Below are 22,124 nucleotides of genomic sequence, written 5' to 3'. Positions count from 1 at the left end.
CCTGCATCCCTGTCTCCTAGCTCACTTCTCTCACCAGTGATGACTCCGGAGGCTGCCCTGGGGACTCGAGCTCCAACATTCCAAACACTGCTCTTAACCATCGAAGGAGCTGTAACTTTTCTCTCGTCACCTCTGCCTCCCTCCTCCTGCTTCTTCTGCTTTTCTCCCTCTCCTGGTAACTTTTCCTAAAAGAGATCAAGTGAAAGAAGATACAAAAAGGGCAGAAGCAAGCATCTTCTCTGCCTTGCACTGACTACTTGAAAAAGGCTTTTCTTGTGCAAGGCCAAGGGGAAACTTGGCTGAGCTTGCTTTTACAAGGCCTTCAGCTTTTCCATGGAAATCCGCAGCAGCAGAAAGAAATGCCTCCTGTCCTCAGTCTCAGCCCCGCCTCTGCACAGCCCCCGAGAAGCACTCCCTCACGCCAGCCCAGCTTCATTTCAGCTACAGCAAGCTCTCAGGTGCTCCTGGATCTCCCTCCTACCCTCCCCAGCCCCACCACAGCAACCTCCCTGTCCCTCACACAAAGTACCTCAGCATCCCAGGGACAATTCTCATCTTCCTTCTCCTTTCCTCGCGCAGCTGCCAGGGCACCTACACACCAGGGAAGAAGAGAGGCTTTGCTATCGCTTCCCACTGGACAGCACGTTCCATAGAAACACCACCCAAACCTCCTCACGCTAACAGCGCTCAAATCACCCAGAAACAACGCTCCTTTTCGAGTGCTACAGGCAAAGATCTCTTCCTTGGGAAGGGAGGTGTTCCCCTGTACCTTCCCAGAAGCCAGACGCCCAAGCACTGCCTTTCAAAAAGCACTAGAGCCTCACAGCTACAAATATTCCCTCAAGACCCCCCTTTCTATTTCAGCGATGAACATCGGAATCTCTTCTCTAGCAGATGAACGCAAGGCTCGGTCTGGCTGGCTCCCTGGCCTGATCAGACTACTTGCAGGCCTCTCCTTTAAGCCACCCCATTAGGCCAAAGTCATGAAGGGTGCACTTGGGGGATGGATGATGCGCACGCTCCCTCTCTCAGACACGGTGTGCAGCAGCAGTACCTAGCTGCATTTTTACAGCAATTTCTCTATGTGCTCTGCACAGAAAAACACAAAAATCAAAAACTGCTCCCTCATTCATTGCACAAGACATGGACGGCTGAATGAGAGACAGGCGTGTGAAACCTGCAGAAACAAACCCAAACCTCCATGTTTCACTCGTCCTGTTGGAAAATGGGATTTCACCTTTTCCTGGTGGCCAGGGAACACCACAGAAGGTACCACAGAGACTGTCCTAAATTATCAGTATCCCGATGCTTGGGGTAAGCAAACACTTAGCTCCTATACAAGTAACCTCCGCAACTTGGAGAGCAACATCTTCCTTCCCTCCAAGAGTGATGCCCAGTTTTTGTAGAAGGGTCCATGTCCCTTCTTACTATCGCTGCCATGTGGCCAGGTAACTTGAACCAGCGAGTCCCGCCCTCCCTGAGCATACAGTTCTAGGAGTGCCAGCTGGGAGGGGTGGCCAGATGGAATGCATGAGAAGCAGCTGGGCAGACATCACACTCCTTTGCAGCATCCCTTCAGAACACAAAAGAGCTCCAGAGAGCAGAGCTTGGTGCAGACAGGCGCCCCCAGAGTGCTGGCAATCTGCACATTGGCCGCTCAGGTGGCAACGATGCCTCCTGAAACCAGAGAAGTCCAGATACACCAGTGTGCTGGCAGTTCCTACTGCTCCTAGAAGCCTCCCTCCCCAGAGCAAAGCAGGGGTGGGCAGACAGCCAGCACTGCTCCTACACTCTTTCCATACAAGTGTGTTTACTGCAGCTCTTCTGTCCCTTTGTGGATGTTCATTCAGCTCACACACTGCAACAGCCATGCAGGTTCCTACCACACAGCACCTGAGTGCAGCAGCTTCTGCCAGGCCCCCTGTGGAACTTGTGCCACAGCTTCAGTTCTCAGAAAAGGAATTGAAGGGACCAAAAGCTGCTTTCCTACTCTGTCAGTGGGCACCAGGATTCACAGCCGAGGGAAACATTTGCTGTCTCAGAAGACAATCACCACTTTTGTTCATTTCCTATTCATAGAGAAAAAAACCTGCATCCCTGTCTCCTAGCTCACTTCTCTCACCAGTGATGACTCCGGAGGCTGCCCTGGGGACTCGAGCTCCAACATTCCAAACACTGCTCTTAACCATCGAAGGAGCTGTAACTTTTCTCTCGTCACCTCTGCCTCCCTCCTCCTGCTTCTTCTGCTTTTCTCCCTCTTCTGGTAACTTTTCCTAAAAGAGATCAAGTGAAAGAAGATACAAAAAGGGCAGAAGCAAGCATCTTCTCTGCCTTGCACTGACTACTTGAAAAAGGCTTTTCTTGTGCAAGGCCAAGGGGAAACTTGGCTGAGCTTGCTTTTACAAGGCCTTCAGCTTTTCCATGGAAATCCGCAGCAGCAGAAAGAAATGCCTCCTGTCCTCAGTCTCAGCCCCGCCTCTGCACAGCCCCCGAGAAGCACTCCCTCACGCCAGCCCAGCTTCATTTCAGCTACAGCAAGCTCTCAGGTGCTCCTGGATCTCCCTCCTACCCTCCCCAGCCCCACCACAGCAACCTCCCTGTCCCTCACACAAAGTACCTCAGCATCCCAGGGACAATTCTCGTCTTCCTTCTCCTTTCCTCGCGCAGCTGCCAGGGCACCTACACACCAGGGAAGAAGAGAGGCTTTGCTATCGCTTCCCACTGGACAGCACGTTCCATAGAAACACCACCCAAACCTCCTCACAGCTAACAGCGCTCAAATCACCCAGAAACAACGCTCCTTTTCGAGTGCTACAGGCAAAGATCTCTTCCTTGGGAAGGGAGGTGTTCCCCTGTACCTTCCCAGAAGCCAGACGCCCAAGCACTGCCTTTCAAAAAGCACTAGAGCCTCACAGCTACAAATATTCCCTCAAGACCCCCCTTTCTATTTCAGCGATGAACATCTGAATCTCTTCTCTAGCAGATGAACGCAAGGCTCGGTCTGGCTGGCTCCCTGGCCTGATCAGACTACTCGCAGGCCTCTCCTTTAAGCCACCCCATTAGGCCAAAGTCATGAAGGGTGCACTTGGGGGATGGATGATGCGCACGCTCCCTCTCTCAGACACGGTGTGCAGCAGCAGTACCTAGCTGCATTTTTACAGCAATTTCTCTATGTGCTCTGCACAGAAAAACACAAAAATCAAAAACTGCTCCCTCATTCATTGCACAAGACATGGACGGCTGAATGAGAGACAGGCGTGTGAAACCTGCAGAAACAAACCCAAACCTCCATGTTTCACTCGTCCTGTTGGAAAATGGGATTTCACCTTTTCCTGGTGGCCAGGGAACACCACAGAAGGTACCACAGAGACTGTCCTAAATTATCAGTATCCCGATGCTTGGGGTAAGCAAACACTTAGCTCCTATACAAGTAACCTCCGCAACTTGGAGAGCAACATCTTCCTTCCCTCCAAGAGTGATGCCCAGTTTTTGTAGAAGGGTCCATGTCCCTTCTTACTATCGCTGCCATGTGGCCAGGTAACTTGAACCAGCGAGTCCCGCCCTCCCTGAGCATACAGTTCTAGGAGTGCCAGCTGGGAGGGGTGGCCAGATGGAATGCATGAGAAGCAGCTGGGCAGACATCACACTCCTTTGCAGCATCCCTTCAGAACACAAAAGAGCTCCAGAGAGCAGAGCTTGGTGCAGACAGGCGCCCCCAGAGTGCTGGCAATCTGCACATTGGCCGCTCAGGTGGCAACGATGCCTCCTGAAACCAGAGAAGTCCAGATACACCAGTGTGCTGGCAGTTCCTACTGCTCCTAGAAGCCTCCCTCCCCAGAGCAAAGCAGGGGTGGGCAGACAGCCAGCACTGCTCCTACACTCTTTCCATACAAGTGTGTTTACTGCAGCTCTTCTGTCCCTTTGTGGATGTTCATTCAGCTCACACACTGCAACAGCCATGCAGGTTCCTACCACACAGCACCTGAGTGCAGCAGCTTCTGCCAGGCCCCCTGTGGAACTTGTGCCACAGCTTCAGTTCTCAGAAAAGGAATTGAAGGGACCAAAAGCTGCTTTCCTACTCTGTCAGTGGGCACCAGGATTCACAGCCGAGGGAAACATTTGCTGTCTCAGAAGACAATCACCACTTTTGTTCATTTCCTATTCATAGAGAAAAAAACCTGCATCCCTGTCTCCTAGCTCACTTCTCTCACCAGTGATGACTCCGGAGGCTGCCCTGGGGACTCGAGCTCCAACATTCCAAACACTGCTCTTAACCATCGAAGGAGCTGTAACTTTTCTCTCGTCACCTCTGCCTCCCTCCTCCTGCTTCTTCTGCTTTTCTCCCTCTTCTGGTAACTTTTCCTAAAAGAGATCAAGTGAAAGAAGATACAAAAAGGGCAGAAGCAAGCATCTTCTCTGCCTTGCACTGACTACTTGAAAAAGGCTTTTCTTGTGCAAGGCCAAGGGGAAACTTGGCTGAGCTTGCTTTTACAAGGCCTTCAGCTTTTCCATGGAAATCCGCAGCAGCAGAAAGAAATGCCTCCTGTCCTCAGTCTCAGCCCCGCCTCTGCACAGCCCCCGAGAAGCACTCCCTCACGCCAGCCCAGCTTCATTTCAGCTACAGCAAGCTCTCAGGTGCTCCTGGATCTCCCTCCTACCCTCCCCAGCCCCACCACAGCAACCTCCCTGTCCCTCACACAAAGTACCTCAGCATCCCAGGGACAATTCTCGTCTTCCTTCTCCTTTCCTCGCGCAGCTGCCAGGGCACCTACACACCAGGGAAGAAGAGAGGCTTTGCTATCGCTTCCCACTGGACAGCACGTTCCATAGAAACACCACCCAAACCTCCTCACGCTAACAGCGCTCAAATCACCCAGAAACAACGCTCCTTTTCGAGTGCTACAGGCAAAGATCTCTTCCTTGGGAAGGGAGGTGTTCCCCTGTACCTTCCCAGAAGCCAGACGCCCAAGCACTGCCTTTCAAAAAGCACTAGAGCCTCACAGCTACAAATATTCCCTCAAGACCCCCCTTTCTATTTCAGCGATGAACATCTGAATCTCTTCTCTAGCAGATGAACGCAAGGCTCGGTCTGGCTGGCTCCCTGGCCTGATCAGACTACTCGCAGGCCTCTCCTTTAAGCCACCCCATTAGGCCAAAGTCATGAAGGGTGCACTTGGGGGATGGATGATGCGCACGCTCCCTCTCTCAGACACGGTGTGCAGCAGCAGTACCTAGCTGCATTTTTACAGCAATTTCTCTATGTGCTCTGCACAGAAAAACACAAAAATCAAAAACTGCTCCCTCATTCATTGCACAAGACATGGACGGCTGAATGAGAGACAGGCGTGTGAAACCTGCAGAAACAAACCCAAACCTCCATGTTTCACTCGTCCTGTTGGAAAATGGGATTTCACCTTTTCCTGGTGGCCAGGGAACACCACAGAAGGTACCACAGAGACTGTCCTAAATTATCAGTATCCCGATGCTTGGGGTAAGCAAACACTTAGCTCCTATACAAGTAACCTCCGCAACTTGGAGAGCAACATCTTCCTTCCCTCCAAGAGTGATGCCCAGTTTTTGTAGAAGGGTCCATGTCCCTTCTTACTATCGCTGCCATGTGGCCAGGTAACTTGAACCAGCGAGTCCCGCCCTCCCTGAGCATACAGTTCTAGGAGTGCCAGCTGGGAGGGGTGGCCAGATGGAATGCATGAGAAGCAGCTGGGCAGACATCACACTCCTTTGCAGCATCCCTTCAGAACACAAAAGAGCTCCAGAGAGCAGAGCTTGGTGCAGACAGGCGCCCCCAGAGTGCTGGCAATCTGCACATTGGCCGCTCAGGTGGCAACGATGCCTCCTGAAACCAGAGAAGTCCAGATACACCAGTGTGCTGGCAGTTCCTACTGCTCCTAGAAGCCTCCCTCCCCAGAGCAAAGCAGGGGTGGGCAGACAGCCAGCACTGCTCCTACACTCTTTCCATACAAGTGTGTTTACTGCAGCTCTTCTGTCCCTTTGTGGATGTTCATTCAGCTCACACACTGCAACAGCCATGCAGGTTCCTACCACACAGCACCTGAGTGCAGCAGCTTCTGCCAGGCCCCCTGTGGAACTTGTGCCACAGCTTCAGTTCTCAGAAAAGGAATTGAAGGGACCAAAAGCTGCTTTCCTACTCTGTCAGTGGGCACCAGGATTCACAGCCGAGGGAAACATTTGCTGTCTCAGAAGACAATCACCACTTTTGTTCATTTCCTATTCATAGAGAAAAAAACCTGCATCCCTGTCTCCTAGCTCACTTCTCTCACCAGTGATGACTCCGGAGGCTGCCCTGGGGACTCGAGCTCCAACATTCCAAACACTGCTCTTAACCATCGAAGGAGCTGTAACTTTTCTCTCGTCACCTCTGCCTCCCTCCTCCTGCTTCTTCTGCTTTTCTCCCTCTTCTGGTAACTTTTCCTAAAAGAGATCAAGTGAAAGAAGATACAAAAAGGGCAGAAGCAAGCATCTTCTCTGCCTTGCACTGACTACTTGAAAAAGGCTTTTCTTGTGCAAGGCCAAGGGGAAACTTGGCTGAGCTTGCTTTTACAAGGCCTTCAGCTTTTCCATGGAAATCCGCAGCAGCAGAAAGAAATGCCTCCTGTCCTCAGTCTCAGCCCCGCCTCTGCACAGCCCCCGAGAAGCACTCCCTCACGCCAGCCCAGCTTCATTTCAGCTACAGCAAGCTCTCAGGTGCTCCTGGATCTCCCTCCTACCCTCCCCAGCCCCACCACAGCAACCTCCCTGTCCCTCACACAAAGTACCTCAGCATCCCAGGGACAATTCTCGTCTTCCTTCTCCTTTCCTCGCGCAGCTGCCAGGGCACCTACACACCAGGGAAGAAGAGAGGCTTTGCTATCGCTTCCCACTGGACAGCACGTTCCATAGAAACACCACCCAAACCTCCTCACGCTAACAGCGCTCAAATCACCCAGAAACAACGCTCCTTTTCGAGTGCTACAGGCAAAGATCTCTTCCTTGGGAAGGGAGGTGTTCCCCTGTACCTTCCCAGAAGCCAGACGCCCAAGCACTGCCTTTCAAAAAGCACTAGAGCCTCACAGCTACAAATATTCCCTCAAGACCCCCCTTTCTATTTCAGCGATGAACATCTGAATCTCTTCTCTAGCAGATGAACGCAAGGCTCGGTCTGGCTGGCTCCCTGGCCTGATCAGACTACTCGCAGGCCTCTCCTTTAAGCCACCCCATTAGGCCAAAGTCATGAAGGGTGCACTTGGGGGATGGATGATGCGCACGCTCCCTCTCTCAGACACGGTGTGCAGCAGCAGTACCTCGCTGCATTTTTACAGCAATTTCTCTATGTGCTCTGCACAGAAAAACACAAAAATCAAAAACTGCTCCCTCATTCATTGCACAAGACATGGACGGCTGAATGAGAGACAGGCGTGTGAAACCTGCAGAAACAAACCCAAACCTCCATGTTTCACTCGTCCTGTTGGAAAATGGGATTTCACCTTTTCCTGGTGGCCAGGGAACACCACAGAAGGTACCACAGAGACTGTCCTAAATTATCAGTATCCCGATGCTTGGGGTAAGCAAACACTTAGCTCCTATACAAGTAACCTCCGCAACTTGGAGAGCAACATCTTCCTTCCCTCCAAGAGTGATGCCCAGTTTTTGTAGAAGGGTCCATGTCCCTTCTTACTATCGCTGCCATGTGGCCAGGTAACTTGAACCAGCGAGTCCCGCCCTCCCTGAGCATACAGTTCTAGGAGTGCCAGCTGGGAGGGGTGGCCAGATGGAATGCATGAGAAGCAGCTGGGCAGACATCACACTCCTTTGCAGCATCCCTTCAGAACACAAAAGAGCTCCAGAGAGCAGAGCTTGGTGCAGACAGGCGCCCCCAGAGTGCTGGCAATCTGCACATTGGCCGCTCAGGTGGCAACGATGCCTCCTGAAACCAGAGAAGTCCAGATACACCAGTGTGCTGGCAGTTCCTACTGCTCCTAGAAGCCTCCCTCCCCAGAGCAAAGCAGGGGTGGGCAGACAGCCAGCACTGCTCCTACACTCTTTCCATACAAGTGTGTTTACTGCAGCTCTTCTGTCCCTTTGTGGATGTTCATTCAGCTCACACACTGCAACAGCCATGCAGGTTCCTACCACACAGCACCTGAGTGCAGCAGCTTCTGCCAGGCCCCCTGTGGAACTTGTGCCACAGCTTCAGTTCTCAGAAAAGGAATTGAAGGGACCAAAAGCTGCTTTCCTACTCTGTCAGTGGGCACCAGGATTCACAGCCGAGGGAAACATTTGCTGTCTCAGAAGACAATCACCACTTTTGTTCATTTCCTATTCATAGAGAAAAAAACCTGCATCCCTGTCTCCTAGCTCACTTCTCTCACCAGTGATGACTCCGGAGGCTGCCCTGGGGACTCGAGCTCCAACATTCCAAACACTGCTCTTAACCATCGAAGGAGCTGTAACTTTTCTCTCGTCACCTCTGCCTCCCTCCTCCTGCTTCTTCTGCTTTTCTCCCTCTTCTGGTAACTTTTCCTAAAAGAGATCAAGTGAAAGAAGATACAAAAAGGGCAGAAGCAAGCATCTTCTCTGCCTTGCACTGACTACTTGAAAAAGGCTTTTCTTGTGCAAGGCCAAGGGGAAACTTGGCTGAGCTTGCTTTTACAAGGCCTTCAGCTTTTCCATGGAAATCCGCAGCAGCAGAAAGAAATGCCTCCTGTCCTCAGTCTCAGCCCCGCCTCTGCACAGCCCCCGAGAAGCACTCCCTCACGCCAGCCCAGCTTCATTTCAGCTACAGCAAGCTCTCAGGTGCTCCTGGATCTCCCTCCTACCCTCCCCAGCCCCACCACAGCAACCTCCCTGTCCCTCACACAAAGTACCTCAGCATCCCAGGGACAATTCTCGTCTTCCTTCTCCTTTCCTCGCGCAGCTGCCAGGGCACCTACACACCAGGGAAGAAGAGAGGCTTTGCTATCGCTTCCCACTGGACAGCACGTTCCATAGAAACACCACCCAAACCTCCTCACGCTAACAGCGCTCAAATCACCCAGAAACAACGCTCCTTTTCGAGTGCTACAGGCAAAGATCTCTTCCTTGGGAAGGGAGGTGTTCCCCTGTACCTTCCCAGAAGCCAGACGCCCAAGCACTGCCTTTCAAAAAGCACTAGAGCCTCACAGCTACAAATATTCCCTCAAGACCCCCCTTTCTATTTCAGCGATGAACATCTGAATCTCTTCTCTAGCAGATGAACGCAAGGCTCGGTCTGGCTGGCTCCCTGGCCTGATCAGACTACTCGCAGGCCTCTCCTTTAAGCCACCCCATTAGGCCAAAGTCATGAAGGGTGCACTTGGGGGATGGATGATGCGCACGCTCCCTCTCTCAGACACGGTGTGCAGCAGCAGTACCTCGCTGCATTTTTACAGCAATTTCTCTATGTGCTCTGCACAGAAAAACACAAAAATCAAAAACTGCTCCCTCATTCATTGCACAAGACATGGACGGCTGAATGAGAGACAGGCGTGTGAAACCTGCAGAAACAAACCCAAACCTCCATGTTTCACTCGTCCTGTTGGAAAATGGGATTTCACCTTTTCCTGGTGGCCAGGGAACACCACAGAAGGTACCACAGAGACTGTCCTAAATTATCAGTATCCCGATGCTTGGGGTAAGCAAACACTTAGCTCCTATACAAGTAACCTCCGCAACTTGGAGAGCAACATCTTCCTTCCCTCCAAGAGTGATGCCCAGTTTTTGTAGAAGGGTCCATGTCCCTTCTTACTATCGCTGCCATGTGGCCAGGTAACTTGAACCAGCGAGTCCCGCCCTCCCTGAGCATACAGTTCTAGGAGTGCCAGCTGGGAGGGGTGGCCAGATGGAATGCATGAGAAGCAGCTGGGCAGACATCACACTCCTTTGCAGCATCCCTTCAGAACACAAAAGAGCTCCAGAGAGCAGAGCTTGGTGCAGACAGGCGCCCCCAGAGTGCTGGCAATCTGCACATTGGCCGCTCAGGTGGCAACGATGCCTCCTGAAACCAGAGAAGTCCAGATACACCAGTGTGCTGGCAGTTCCTACTGCTCCTAGAAGCCTCCCTCCCCAGAGCAAAGCAGGGGTGGGCAGACAGCCAGCACTGCTCCTACACTCTTTCCATACAAGTGTGTTTACTGCAGCTCTTCTGTCCCTTTGTGGATGTTCATTCAGCTCACACACTGCAACAGCCATGCAGGTTCCTACCACACAGCACCTGAGTGCAGCAGCTTCTGCCAGGCCCCCTGTGGAACTTGTGCCACAGCTTCAGTTCTCAGAAAAGGAATTGAAGGGACCAAAAGCTGCTTTCCTACTCTGTCAGTGGGCACCAGGATTCACAGCCGAGGGAAACATTTGCTGTCTCAGAAGACAATCACCACTTTTGTTCATTTCCTATTCATAGAGAAAAAAACCTGCATCCCTGTCTCCTAGCTCACTTCTCTCACCAGTGATGACTCCGGAGGCTGCCCTGGGGACTCGAGCTCCAACATTCCAAACACTGCTCTTAACCATCGAAGGAGCTGTAACTTTTCTCTCGTCACCTCTGCCTCCCTCCTCCTGCTTCTTCTGCTTTTCTCCCTCTTCTGGTAACTTTTCCTAAAAGAGATCAAGTGAAAGAAGATACAAAAAGGGCAGAAGCAAGCATCTTCTCTGCCTTGCACTGACTACTTGAAAAAGGCTTTTCTTGTGCAAGGCCAAGGGGAAACTTGGCTGAGCTTGCTTTTACAAGGCCTTCAGCTTTTCCATGGAAATCCGCAGCAGCAGAAAGAAATGCCTCCTGTCCTCAGTCTCAGCCCCGCCTCTGCACAGCCCCCGAGAAGCACTCCCTCACGCCAGCCCAGCTTCATTTCAGCTACAGCAAGCTCTCAGGTGCTCCTGGATCTCCCTCCTACCCTCCCCAGCCCCACCACAGCAACCTCCCTGTCCCTCACACAAAGTACCTGAGAATCACACAGAGATCTCCATTGACATTCGTCAGCTTTCTCCTTCTTGAGAACTTCTATGTCTTCCTGGAAACCTACACACCAGGGAAGAAGGGCGAGATACAGTGGTTTTAGTTCTCTCTGCTACGCCCTTTTTTTTTTTTTTGGAGGTTTTCTTTATTCTCTATGGACTTCCATTTCTAGAATAATCATATTGGCTTAAATCACATATGAGAAGTAAACTAGAATGTGTGTGAATAAAAGGAGTTTTTTATTTGTATTGCAATTTGCATCTTGCCAGACTACTCACAGAAGAGGAGTCACTGGGAATATCTGGAAAATGAGCCATCTAAGGGATGAGCAGGAGAGAGGAAGGATTGGCCAGTGACAGAGGCTTAGGAGGTGATTAATATCTTTATTTTGACTTTATGGCTTTTTTATTTCTTAAGTGAAAAATGCTTTGTTTTCAAATCTTACTTCTCTAACTTTCTATAGTAAGAAAAGACAAAACTGCTACTTAGCAAGTCTACTTTTGCAGAGCAGGTCATCATGCAACCTTTTCCAGGCAGCTTACCAGCTTTCCCGTACTTCAGGGCAATGTTACATAACTCAAACAAGTTTGGCTTCTGCTGCTTCTTTACCTAAAGATTTATTTTAGGAAAAAATATTTAATCTATAAACGCCCTAATAGTCACAACAATAAACATTGTTTTCACATCAAATGTTGAACAGGAAATATAATCAGGTTGTCTTTTTCATAGTGCTTAGGTGCTGCGTTTATCTTATACTTGTAACTACACAAACACTCCTCACACACCTCATTCAGTGAGTATTCCACCCCAAAAGCCCCTGCAGGCATCCTTCTGCAAAGCGGTTCCAAAACTATCTTTACATGCATAACAGTTTCACTCATCTGATTTTTATCTTTCTATTAGTAAAATTCAGCTCTCACACTTTCTGAATGCTTACTTGCAAAGGTGCAGAATGCAAGGCACTGTTACCATCACCAGACAATGCATAAACCAGCCTCTGCAAGTACACTTACCACAGTATACCTAAATTACAGTATCACAGCAGAAAAGTGCATAATTTCTATTTAAATCGATGCAAGAAAATGAGATCATGTTAAAACTACAGATGCTGGCTGGCATCTCCTGCATTAGTGAGTGGGTTCTCCAGCATTAGTGAGTGGGTTTAACTACCACACTCAAGTTCCCCATCACTACAGAATCCCACCGCAAGAGATGCTGATCCAAATGAACAAGAAGAAATAAAATAATGTGAGTGTGTACCTATGACTTTTGGCCCCAAACCACAAATCTACTGCTTGCTCTGCCACAGCTACAGGTCTTTTTGCAAAAACTGACAGCAGGCCAGAGATAGATTCTAAGGAGAAAACAATGCTGCCTGGAACTGCAGTTTCTTTCAATCCCAGAGAAAACTTGCCTTCAAGAGATTTATTTTTAAAGGACACTTTTCCTGTAAATGCACCATACCTTAGGGCTAGACCAGATTGATTCTTCAGAATCACTCCAAGTGTCATCATTCCCCTCCTCGTCAGAGCTCCTTCAAAAACAAAGCAAAATGAGTGCTATGTCTCTAAAATCACCCCTCAAGCAAGTGGTAGGGGTTTGTAAAGTCTCACCTTACTGAGCCTCCTTCAAAAAGGTCATCTGTGGCTGTTCAAAGGTTAAATGACATGCTGACATTAGATTTGGCAAGCTAACAATTAAACAGTACACACAAACATTTAACATGGACAACTCTACAGCTCATACAGAATGAAACTGGCCACAACTTTACCCAAATGGATGTGGTGACTACTGCAAGAGTCACACCTGAGTGTCGGTGCACAGATGCACCTCTGTGCCTCCTGGAACACTCTGTGTGGCACCTGTGGAGGCAGCTCCCTGTGTTATATTATTTAGCATACAAATCACTATCCACCTTCTCTACCCATCCTGCTCAGTAACACCTGATATTTCAAGCCAACAAATGCTGGGGTTCTCTTATTTCAGGTACCCAACACCCAATTCCCTGGTGACAGGGCTGTAACATTTGTCTCAGCAGGAGGGAGTGCTGCTTCTCTTGATTTGACCACAAGCACATGGAATGGATGTGGCACAAGGACTCCGCCCCAAAATATACACTTCATAGGACCTCAGAAAGTCTCTCAAGATCACCCCAGCTTACCCTCTTAACACTCTGTTGCTGCAGCACAGCAAAAGGACTCTCATGATGTGCTTTGCAGTGCCAGCCAGACTGCACTGTTAATGCCAAGAAATGCTCCTTGAACACTCTCTGCTGTCCATTTGCCACACAGTTCTGATATAGCATACTTAAAAAAGCTGAAACAGGTCCCAACCTAAAGTTCATTTATATTAAAAAATTAATTCTCTAGGATTCTTCTAGGGCTGTGTGCGCTCCTAAGCATAGTTTGGATTTTAAACACTCACTGAAGGAGCTGGGTGTTTGATCACAAAGCAATGTAATTGCTTTCCTGGATCACAAGGTAGTACACATTTTCTGAAGTTTATTTCTAAAAAATTACTGAGGGTGGGAAAAAAAGCATCATTTCTGTTGTAAATCAAACGATGCTGCAGAAGATACAGTACACACAGGCACTGTTGCTTTGCTGAGACAATTTTTCCTCACTGTATCTCTACTGCACCTCAGTACAGCAAACACCTGTAACTGATGCTGAGAAGTAAGATGACTCCAGTGCAGGTGAAACTCTTCATATTAAAACAGAGACACAGCAACTCAGTGAATATCAACAAGACATGTACCTTTCTGCTAACTCATCTCTCGTGTCCCCATCTACAGAAAGATGAACAACTACTCAGAAAGAACCTCCTGCTTTTGCTGTTGGATTTCACCACCTGAATGGCTATCTCCAGGTAAAAGTACACACCTGAAAACAAAACCATTCTCTCCTAGTTCCTTCCCTGTTCCTTTCTTTCTCTCTGAAGGAACACCCTGACAGGCAGAGGCAACAATCCTGGCAGTGGACATGGAGCACACAAATCACAACTGCCCTTACAGTTAAAGCCTGACAAGGCCAAAAAGTAACAAATCAGCACATTCACAAAGCTTCTTGTGCTGCTCCTCCTGACGCCTGCACTGAAGTCACCAGGGAGCACAGTCAGTGCTGACAAACCACCTCAAGAAAAGGCCACAGGCATTTTCCTCTTGAGCTCCTCCATTGTTAAGGATCCTACCTCCTCTGTCCACAGCAGGTGCACCCCACATAGATGGAGCAGCTCCTGCCTGCTCAGGACTGGTAACTATGGTGATATCTTCTGTATCACACGCAGGAGCTTCTCCTGTGTTCTCCAGGTCTGTTTTTATTTCCAGCTCTCCTGCAGCTCTTGCCCGCTCGGGAATTCGAAGTATGTTGAGTATGTTGTCACCCTGAGCATCCTCTGCAGGAGCTTCTGCTGTGCCCTCCACTTTTGCCAGATATTGACTCAGACTGCACAGAGAAAGAGAGGAAATAAAGCTGGTAAAAAGAACCACATCCTGGCATACACTATTCGGCACAACAGTTAACACCAACTTATTATCCACCCTACACATATTCATACAAATTCTCAGCATTCTCCTCAGTATTTGTTAAGGGTAATACACGCAGAACTCGCTGCTCTTACCCTAGAGATGCACATTCACACCTTCCAAGTTATTAGCTTCTGCTTGGAACATTTTTTCAGTCTGCCTTTTAGGCACACATAACCACCTGAGAGAAGGAACCCCCACAGCTACAAAGCTGTGCATCAGAGCAATGAAGGGCTCTCAGTCAGATCTCCACTGAAACAAAAGGCTGGTGGTTCCTGGGCACTGCAGTGCAAGTCAGCAAGGACAATGGTGCTGGGCTGGGCAGAGGCTTTACATGCATGTCAGCTTGCCAAGTTCCTCCTCTGGCTACAGACACTTTAGAGAGGTCCTACTGGGCAGACAGCTGCTCAGCAACAACACTTGAAAGATTCTCTAACAGAGAATCCAGGGCAGAAATTTTCCTCAGCTTCCAAATTATCACTAGACAGTGTCTCAGTTCAGTAGTCCAGGCTAGCCAAACACCAAGTGACAGAATTGCTCTGGTACCCCCCTCCACCCTCCCAAGGGAAGATAAAAGGGGAATAGGGAAGAGAGACTTGAAGGTTTGAAAATAAGACCAGAACAGCTTTGCTCAAAGAGGAAGAGACAGGAACACTTGGGATGAGGAGCAAATATCTGCAAGTCTATACAAAAGCCCATCTCCATGGTCACAGTTCTAAGTGTCCCAGGGTCCCTTGCAGCAGGGCTGACTCAGGAGAGGGGTCTCCAGCTGCCCCCAGCACCTGATGGATTTGGATCTTGCCGAGCACAGGCGAGCTGATGACAGAACAGGAGCCTCTGCCCAAGAGCTCCCAGTGCAGCCCAGCAGCAGGGAAGAAGGGAGCAGGCAGGGACCAGGCTGCCCATCCTCTGGGCTTTGAGAGAGGGTGGCAGGAGACAGGAGGGAATCCTGAGCCCTGCCTCTTCCACCCCTCACGGGTCCCTCAGGGTGCTACAGACCCTCTCTCTCGGGCCCCCCATTGGTACCAGAAAATCAGCCTGGGCCCAAAAACCAGAACACACAGCAACCACACCCATCAGAAGACATCACTGAGCACACTTTCAACACAGCTCTAAACACCCCATTAAACCTTGGTGCTGCCACCAACAACATTCAAAAGCCACATTAATAACTGACCACTTATTCTAATCATAAAGTTCAAAGTTTACCTCCAGTACCCATGAAGATCAGCATAATCCTCAGCTATCCTCCCATCAGCGTCTTCATGGGAAATATTGGCACCATAAGAAAGGAGAACTTTGACCAAATTCAGCTGCCCAACAGAAGCAGCAATCATGAGTGGGGTTCTGAAAGATTCAAAACATCCTATGAAATGGATCAGAAGCCACTGTTTTACACAGACACTGTCATTAGTTTCATTCCTGCTTGCTCTCAGAAAAAGTCTTTTCCCCATTACTTCACAATGAACAAAAGAAAAAGCAGGTTCCATTAAAAGCAATAACATGGGAGAGGGAATCAAAACAACTGTGTGGTCAGACAGAGCTGCCACATGTAAAACACTTCAGTGCACACGAGGTTGCTGTGCAGGAGGTGGTTTCTCAAACTGAGGCAGTGCTGCCAGGCTCATGACACATCTCCTGCGAGACAATGCTTCCTGGACATCCCCAATGCAGAAAGCAGCCCCTGAGGTACCAAAGCAACCAAACTCAGACTGCTTTCACAAGACGTACAGAAACAGCTCCTTCCACGTGCCCCCCTGCTTTTGGTCAGAGCACATTCCCATGCTTCTCAGCAATCCAACAGAAAGAATACCAAAGGGACACATTTGGATAAACCCCTTACCTTTGATGCTGGTCTCGAGCATGCACGTCAACTCCTGCTTTCAGGAGAATTTCTACTATCTCTTCCTGACCTTCAGAGACAGCAAGAGCTAGTGGGGTAAAGCCCTCCTGAAAAGTCAGAGAAATACATCATGTTAATCATCAAAATAAAAAAAAAAATCTGTAAAAGAAATATTGATGCCACTTTCTGAAAGGACTTGCTGAAGAAATATAAATATTTACCTTATTCTTGACACGATGATCAACAAAATGCCTGAGTAAAAGCCCCACGAGGTTTTTATTATGAGCCTGGATGGCCAGATGGAGGGCAGTGTGGCCATCGGTGTCGGTGAGATTTGGGTCGGCACCGTGCTCTAGCAGAAAAGACACACAGTCTTCTTGATGAAACTGTACTGCCTGGGAACAACAAACAAAAAAAAAGAAAGCCTTGCAAAAGTTGCATTTCCCTCCATCACAGCTCGCCCAGCTTCTGACCACTGGGAAAGAAGAGCACCTGCAAAGATGATCAGACAGGTGCCTGTTCCACTCCAAATCCAACAGGCGTTTTTCCGCACAGGTCTGCACACAGAGTCCTGCCAGACACCTCTCCTTTCATGCACAGTCAATAAGCCCCTCTTTAAAGAGCAGAACTTCTCTCACTCACCGTCATCAGGGGTGTTCTCCTGAGACTGTCAGCAGCATCCAACTGGCAGCGGTGCCTTACTAGAAATGTGACGACCTCTGTGTGGCCGTTCGCACACGCCAGATGGAGAGGTGTCCTGAGAATTAAACATGTGAGCTTAACACTGACACACAAGGAAAGAACCAAAGCTGTGGCACCACCCAGCCCAGGGGACCCTGCCCAGACCCTGCTGCTCCTGCTGCTGCTGCAACCCCGCACACATCACCCACAGGGCAGGAGAGACCTGGGGAGGCCTCAGGAACTGCAAGAGAACCCTGCAGGGAGAGCAGGGCCAAGCAGCAGCCCAGCACCTCCAGGGGCACTGGCGCCCACCCAGCAGCTCCCAGCTGGAAAGCTGGGAAAAGCTCTCGAGTTCCCCCTCCCAGCTGACAGGGCACATCTTGCTTTGCAAGCAATCAGCTCCAAGGGGATCCCACACAAACCCTGCAGGGGGGATGCTCCCGCATGCCACCCGAGGTGTCCCAGCAGCGGCCACAGCCCCTCACCGATTCTCCCTGTCGCGGCGGTCGATGCCCCAAATCTCAACCCACCAGTGCCAGCGCCTCAGCCAGGCCAGGTGGCCGCAGGCAGCTGCGCGGTGCAGCCTGTCCAGACCTTGCTGCTGAGGCTCAGGGGCACTGGTGCCGGCAGTAGCAGCAGTACAGGGCTGACCAGGAGCGCTGCCAGAGTGGGGAAGCTTCTGCTTCTTCTTTAAGAGCCCCATCCCAGGAGCTCTGGGAGCTGCGGCACGGGAACAGCCCCGCTGGAGCAGCGGGAGGCAGCCGGCCGAGCTGGGGGGGGTTAGGGAAGGGGGTCAGGACAAGGGAAGGGCAAAGGCAGGGTCAGGGGATGTAGAAGAAAGGCAGGGATGAGGTGGGAGCAAGGCGCAAACCAACGGCGAGGAGCAGGAGCAGCCAGAGAGGCAGAGACCAGCGGAGCTCAGCACAGGAGGTGCCGCTGCGAGAGCCTCGCCACCAACGGCAGCGCCGCTCGGGAGCGTCACGCGGCAACGGCATGAGCGGGGCTGAACCACCTCGGGGGAGGGGGGGAGGTTCAGGGGCAGAACCACTTCGGGGGGAAGGGGGGCAGGGGCCGAAGGAAGGGAAAAGGCTCCTTTAATCCTTAAACCTTGCATTGCTGTAAGCCTCAGTATTCATTCATTGCCACTACAGGGTGACAATGGTCCTTTAAGTACCTGAGAGAAGCTGAGAAACTCTCCCCCACCTCTATGAGTCATACAAAGTGGAAAATTCTGAGGAGAGGCTTTTTCATAATCAACTAAAATGAGGAGCTAGAGGGGGTAAAAAAATAACTCTTCCTGTGTGGATGGTGCCCAGCTGGCTGTACTTAGGATTCTCAGAGCTAGGCAGTGACCCTCTTTATTGGTGTGCGGTGGCTTTTGTTATCAAATACTGTGCTGAATGCAGTGAGCTCTTCACCACGAGCTTATCCCATCTTTTCAGTCTGCACAACCACTTATCTCTCACCACATCTTTAAATGGCAAACTAGCTTGCTCTGACTGCACAGAGCTCACTGCAAAAGTTCCACTGCCATTGCACAAGTACAGGTTGTTTCCCTAGACAAGTCTAACCCATAAATAGAGGAAAATGGACATCTAGAATTCTCCTTGCCTACCAGGAATTACTGGCAGGACAACTATCTTTTCCCTAACTCTGGGGAAAATGTTAACACAAATGTTAACTGTCACTGTAACAGATTTACAATATAAAGTTATATTTGATCATTTAATCTATGTAACTTGGTTTATAAAATGGACGTATTAACTGTAAAGTTATGTGCCAAAAATATTGTGTGATTGTGACAAATTGTAATAACCTACATATAATGTTTCTTTATTTAACCTAAGTAGAAAATTTTAGTGTATTTACTTATAGAGGCAAGATAGAAGTAGCAAAATATGTTGACTACAAAGAAAAGGTGTATTGTGGCAAAATGCTGTGTGGTTATGTTTACACATTCTTGGAGATAACCTTTGTGGAGAGGGGTTAGCAAAAAAAAAAAAAAAAAAAAAAAAAAAACCAAAAAACAAAAAACCAGGATGTGTCTGCAGAAGAAATAGTGTGGAAAGAAGTTAACAAAAACACAGGATGCGCCTACAGAAGAAATAGTGTGGGAAGGATGTGTCTGAAGAAGAATAAGTATTGTTGGATGTATATGCTCAAGAAGCATATACAGCAACTCGAGTATGAGCACAGAACGACATGGCCATAAAGGACTATAAATACTTTTCCCTAACTCTGGGGAAAATGTTAACACAAATGGTAACTGTCACCGTGCTACATGTGCCACACCGAGCTACACAGAAAATCACCTCAAAGTTCCCTGCTGCAAACACATCCTCTGCAAGCCCCAGCACCAGCCTCGCCTTCCACAGGCAGGCCAGCTTTTGAACAGCCAGCCTGAAATGAGCCACTAACGGCTGTAATTAGCCACCAATCATACCCCAGTGCTGGGCATCAGCCAGGAGAGAATTTAAAAGCAGCAACTTGCTTCAGGCACTGAGTCTCACTGCTGTATGCTGAGCTGCCCATAACAAAACCCAAGGTTTTTTCAGGTATTTCAGAGAAGTCAGGACACAGCTCCTAAGGAGGCAGAGAATCCTAGAACGGTTTGGGTTGGAAGGGACCTTAAAGGTCATCAAGATCCAACCCCCTGCATGGGCAGGGACATCTCCCACTAGACTAGGTGTCACAAAGCCTCATCCAACTGTTGCAAGTAGTGGAAGAAATAGAAATTTAGAAGTAGTTATGCTAAGGTTTGGACTGGTCAAGCAGGCCAGAAAAACTGGGAATGGGTCTTAGCCAGGAATGTGCTGAGGAGAGGGGATTAGAATCAGAGTAAACTGACACTTTGTACTGAAGATAAGGGCTGGTGGTGGGAGACAGTTAAACAATAGCTTAAGTTGAACAAGTATAAGATTTGTGGATTGGGGATGTCTATCTATTGTATGTAACTATTTTGTAACTGAAGTTCTGTACGTAGACCTCATTGTAAAAGAGTATAAAAGTTGAACCAAAAACGAGGGTCGGGGGAATCCTGACTTGGGACGCTAGTCCTCAGGTTTCCCGGGCCCTGAATAAAGCACCGCATAAACTGACACTCTGTTGGTTTGTGTCTCGACTACGGGCAACACAACCTGACCTTAAATACTTACCAGGAAGGACATCAGCAACTTCTCTAGGCAACCTATTCCAGTATCCTGCCACTCTCATGATGAAGAATGTTTTCCTAATATCTAACCTAAATCTACCCCCTTTCAGTTTAAAACCATTACCCCTTGTCCTGTCAGTACTCTCTCTGGTGAAAAGCCCCTCCCCAGCTTTCCTTAGCCCCATCATGGACTGGAAGGTTCTCTAAGGCCCCCCCAGAGCCTTCTCTTCTCCAGGCTGAACAGAGCCAAATCTCTCAGCCCGTATTTGTAGCGGAGGTGCTCCAGCCCCCTGGTCATCTGCTTCTCCATTGTGGACATGCAAAGCAGTCACCTGGAAAACAAATACCTATGCTCCTTTTGAAGCTTTTTGTAGTCCCTCAATTCCTGACTACACCTGTCTGTAACACACAGAGTTTGGACATCTTCTTCCTGTAAAAATAAGTTTGACCTTTAGTCCAATTCTCCTTTATTACAACATAAGCCCAAGAAATAAAACATTGCAAATATGAAGAAATATATACTGCATGCAAATGCAAAATGTGAACATCTCAGAAAAAAACCTTTTAGAATTCCTGCATGGCTTAGGGAACATTTTAGAATGACATTTGTCTTGGTTTACTTTTTCATGTTTACCAACCACAATGAAAAAGCATATTGGAAAAAACACTATGGCATTCTGGATATGTCAGACACTTCAGTGTAGCTGCAACCTCAGGTGCAAACAAAATACAAAGATTTGAGTTTTGTTTTATCTTTTAAGCTTTTACAGGCACAATGCACCCTTACGATTTACCTACAATTCTAAACCAAAAAGAAGGACTAATTTGACAGTGCAAAAAAATAGATAAAACTACAACACCATTCCCTCCAGCTGAGAGAAAACAGCTGTGGCCCTTCCCTGGACCCTCTCCCACAGGTCTGGACCTTTCTTGGGCTGGGGGCTCCAAAGCTCTATGCAGTATTCCAGGTGCAACTCCTGACTTTGCTGTGAGCTGCATAGATCCAGGGTTCCCCCCAGTGCTGGGGGTCAGGCACAGTGAGCACTGACCTCAGAGCACCCAGCAGTTCCCATCTCAGCCCAGTGGATATTGAAGCTGATCAATCAGAACCCCCCAAGTTTGTGCAGGAAACCAGCAGGAGGCTGGAATGCCCGAACGGGGGTGCAGGCAGTGGGCACCCTCCAGCTTTCTCCAGGGAAACCCTGCCCAGCCCCTGGCACAGGGCACCCCCAGCCCAGCCCTTACCTGCCCACGGGCTCCTGGAGGGTTGGCAGAAGGTGCTTCCATCCACGTCGAGTGGGCAAACATCTCCTGCTCTGAAGGCTCCAGGATTGCCTTGGAAAAACATCCATTTTGCTCACTGAATATATGGTGGGATACAAAAAAAAAAAAAAAAAAAAAGCCAAGCCAACAAAAATAAGTGGCCAAAATATATTTTTGCCCTCATTTTTCTTTCCCCCTCAGGGACACCCAGGCCAGCAGCAGCTTGCAGGGTAGCTGCTGGGCTGCCAGCAAACACTGTGTGACTGTAGAGAGGTTCTGCACAGCCCTTCCCTGCTGTCTCCCAACTCAGCCCTGGGGCTGGAGCTGCTTTTAACCCCCAAAGCCCCAAAGATTTTTTCAAAAGTCCCTCACCAGTTCTCTTGTAGGCCCCCTTCAGATACTGAAAGGCTACAATAAGGTCTCCTCAGAGCCTTCTCCTCTCCAGACTGAGTGACATCTCCAGAATGAATGACATCTCAAAGGCCTCAGTGCCAGTGCACCAAGCCTGGGAGGAAACAAGAGGAGCTGCAGAGGTTGGGATGGGCTGGGATGTGGTTGGTATCACCCGGAGGTGGTGGGATGGCTCCTCTGACTGGAACCTGGGGATGGAGGGCTATCAACTCTTTAGGAAGGACAGGAGGGGGTGACACCCTCTACATCACTGACCAGCTGGGCTCCA

The 22,124-nt window shown here is 49.4% G+C and overlaps 1 protein-coding gene across 15 annotated transcripts in view; it reads right to left on the bottom strand.

Moving 5' to 3' along the window:
- LOC139787602 (POTE ankyrin domain family member B-like) overlaps positions 1–22,124 on the bottom strand; it is a 247,762-nt gene that overhangs the window by 221,529 nt on the left and 4,109 nt on the right. For 4 of the 15 annotated variants that reach the window (XM_071726819.1, XM_071726820.1, XM_071726822.1 and 1 more), the window contains 9 exons: positions 21,818–21,950; positions 21,428–21,542; positions 16,993–17,107; positions 16,572–16,745; positions 16,351–16,457; positions 15,717–15,854; positions 14,174–14,427; positions 12,598–12,631; positions 12,449–12,518 (listed from right to left, as the gene is read on the bottom strand). In XM_071726819.1, coding sequence (XP_071582920.1) covers positions 12,449–12,518; positions 12,598–12,631; positions 14,174–14,427; positions 15,717–15,854; positions 16,351–16,457; positions 16,572–16,745; positions 16,993–17,107; positions 21,428–21,534 — 999 coding nt within the window. In that variant the 5' untranslated portion in view covers positions 21,535–21,542; positions 21,818–21,950. Of the gene's footprint in view, positions 1–12,448; positions 12,519–12,597; positions 12,632–14,173; positions 14,428–15,716; positions 15,855–16,350; positions 16,458–16,571; positions 16,746–16,992; positions 17,108–17,516; positions 18,147–21,427; positions 21,543–21,817; positions 21,951–22,124 lie in introns of those variants that run through there. The other 11 variants (XM_071726824.1, XM_071726832.1, XM_071726823.1 and 8 more) reach the window with 10 other exon arrangements.

This window comes from Heliangelus exortis, chromosome 27, assembly GCF_036169615.1.
Source record: "Heliangelus exortis chromosome 27, bHelExo1.hap1, whole genome shotgun sequence".
NCBI classification, from domain to species: Eukaryota; Metazoa; Chordata; class Aves; order Apodiformes; family Trochilidae; genus Heliangelus; species Heliangelus exortis.
Note: the sequence above shows the minus strand (reverse complement) of the source record. Positions and strands in the feature narration are given on the sequence as shown.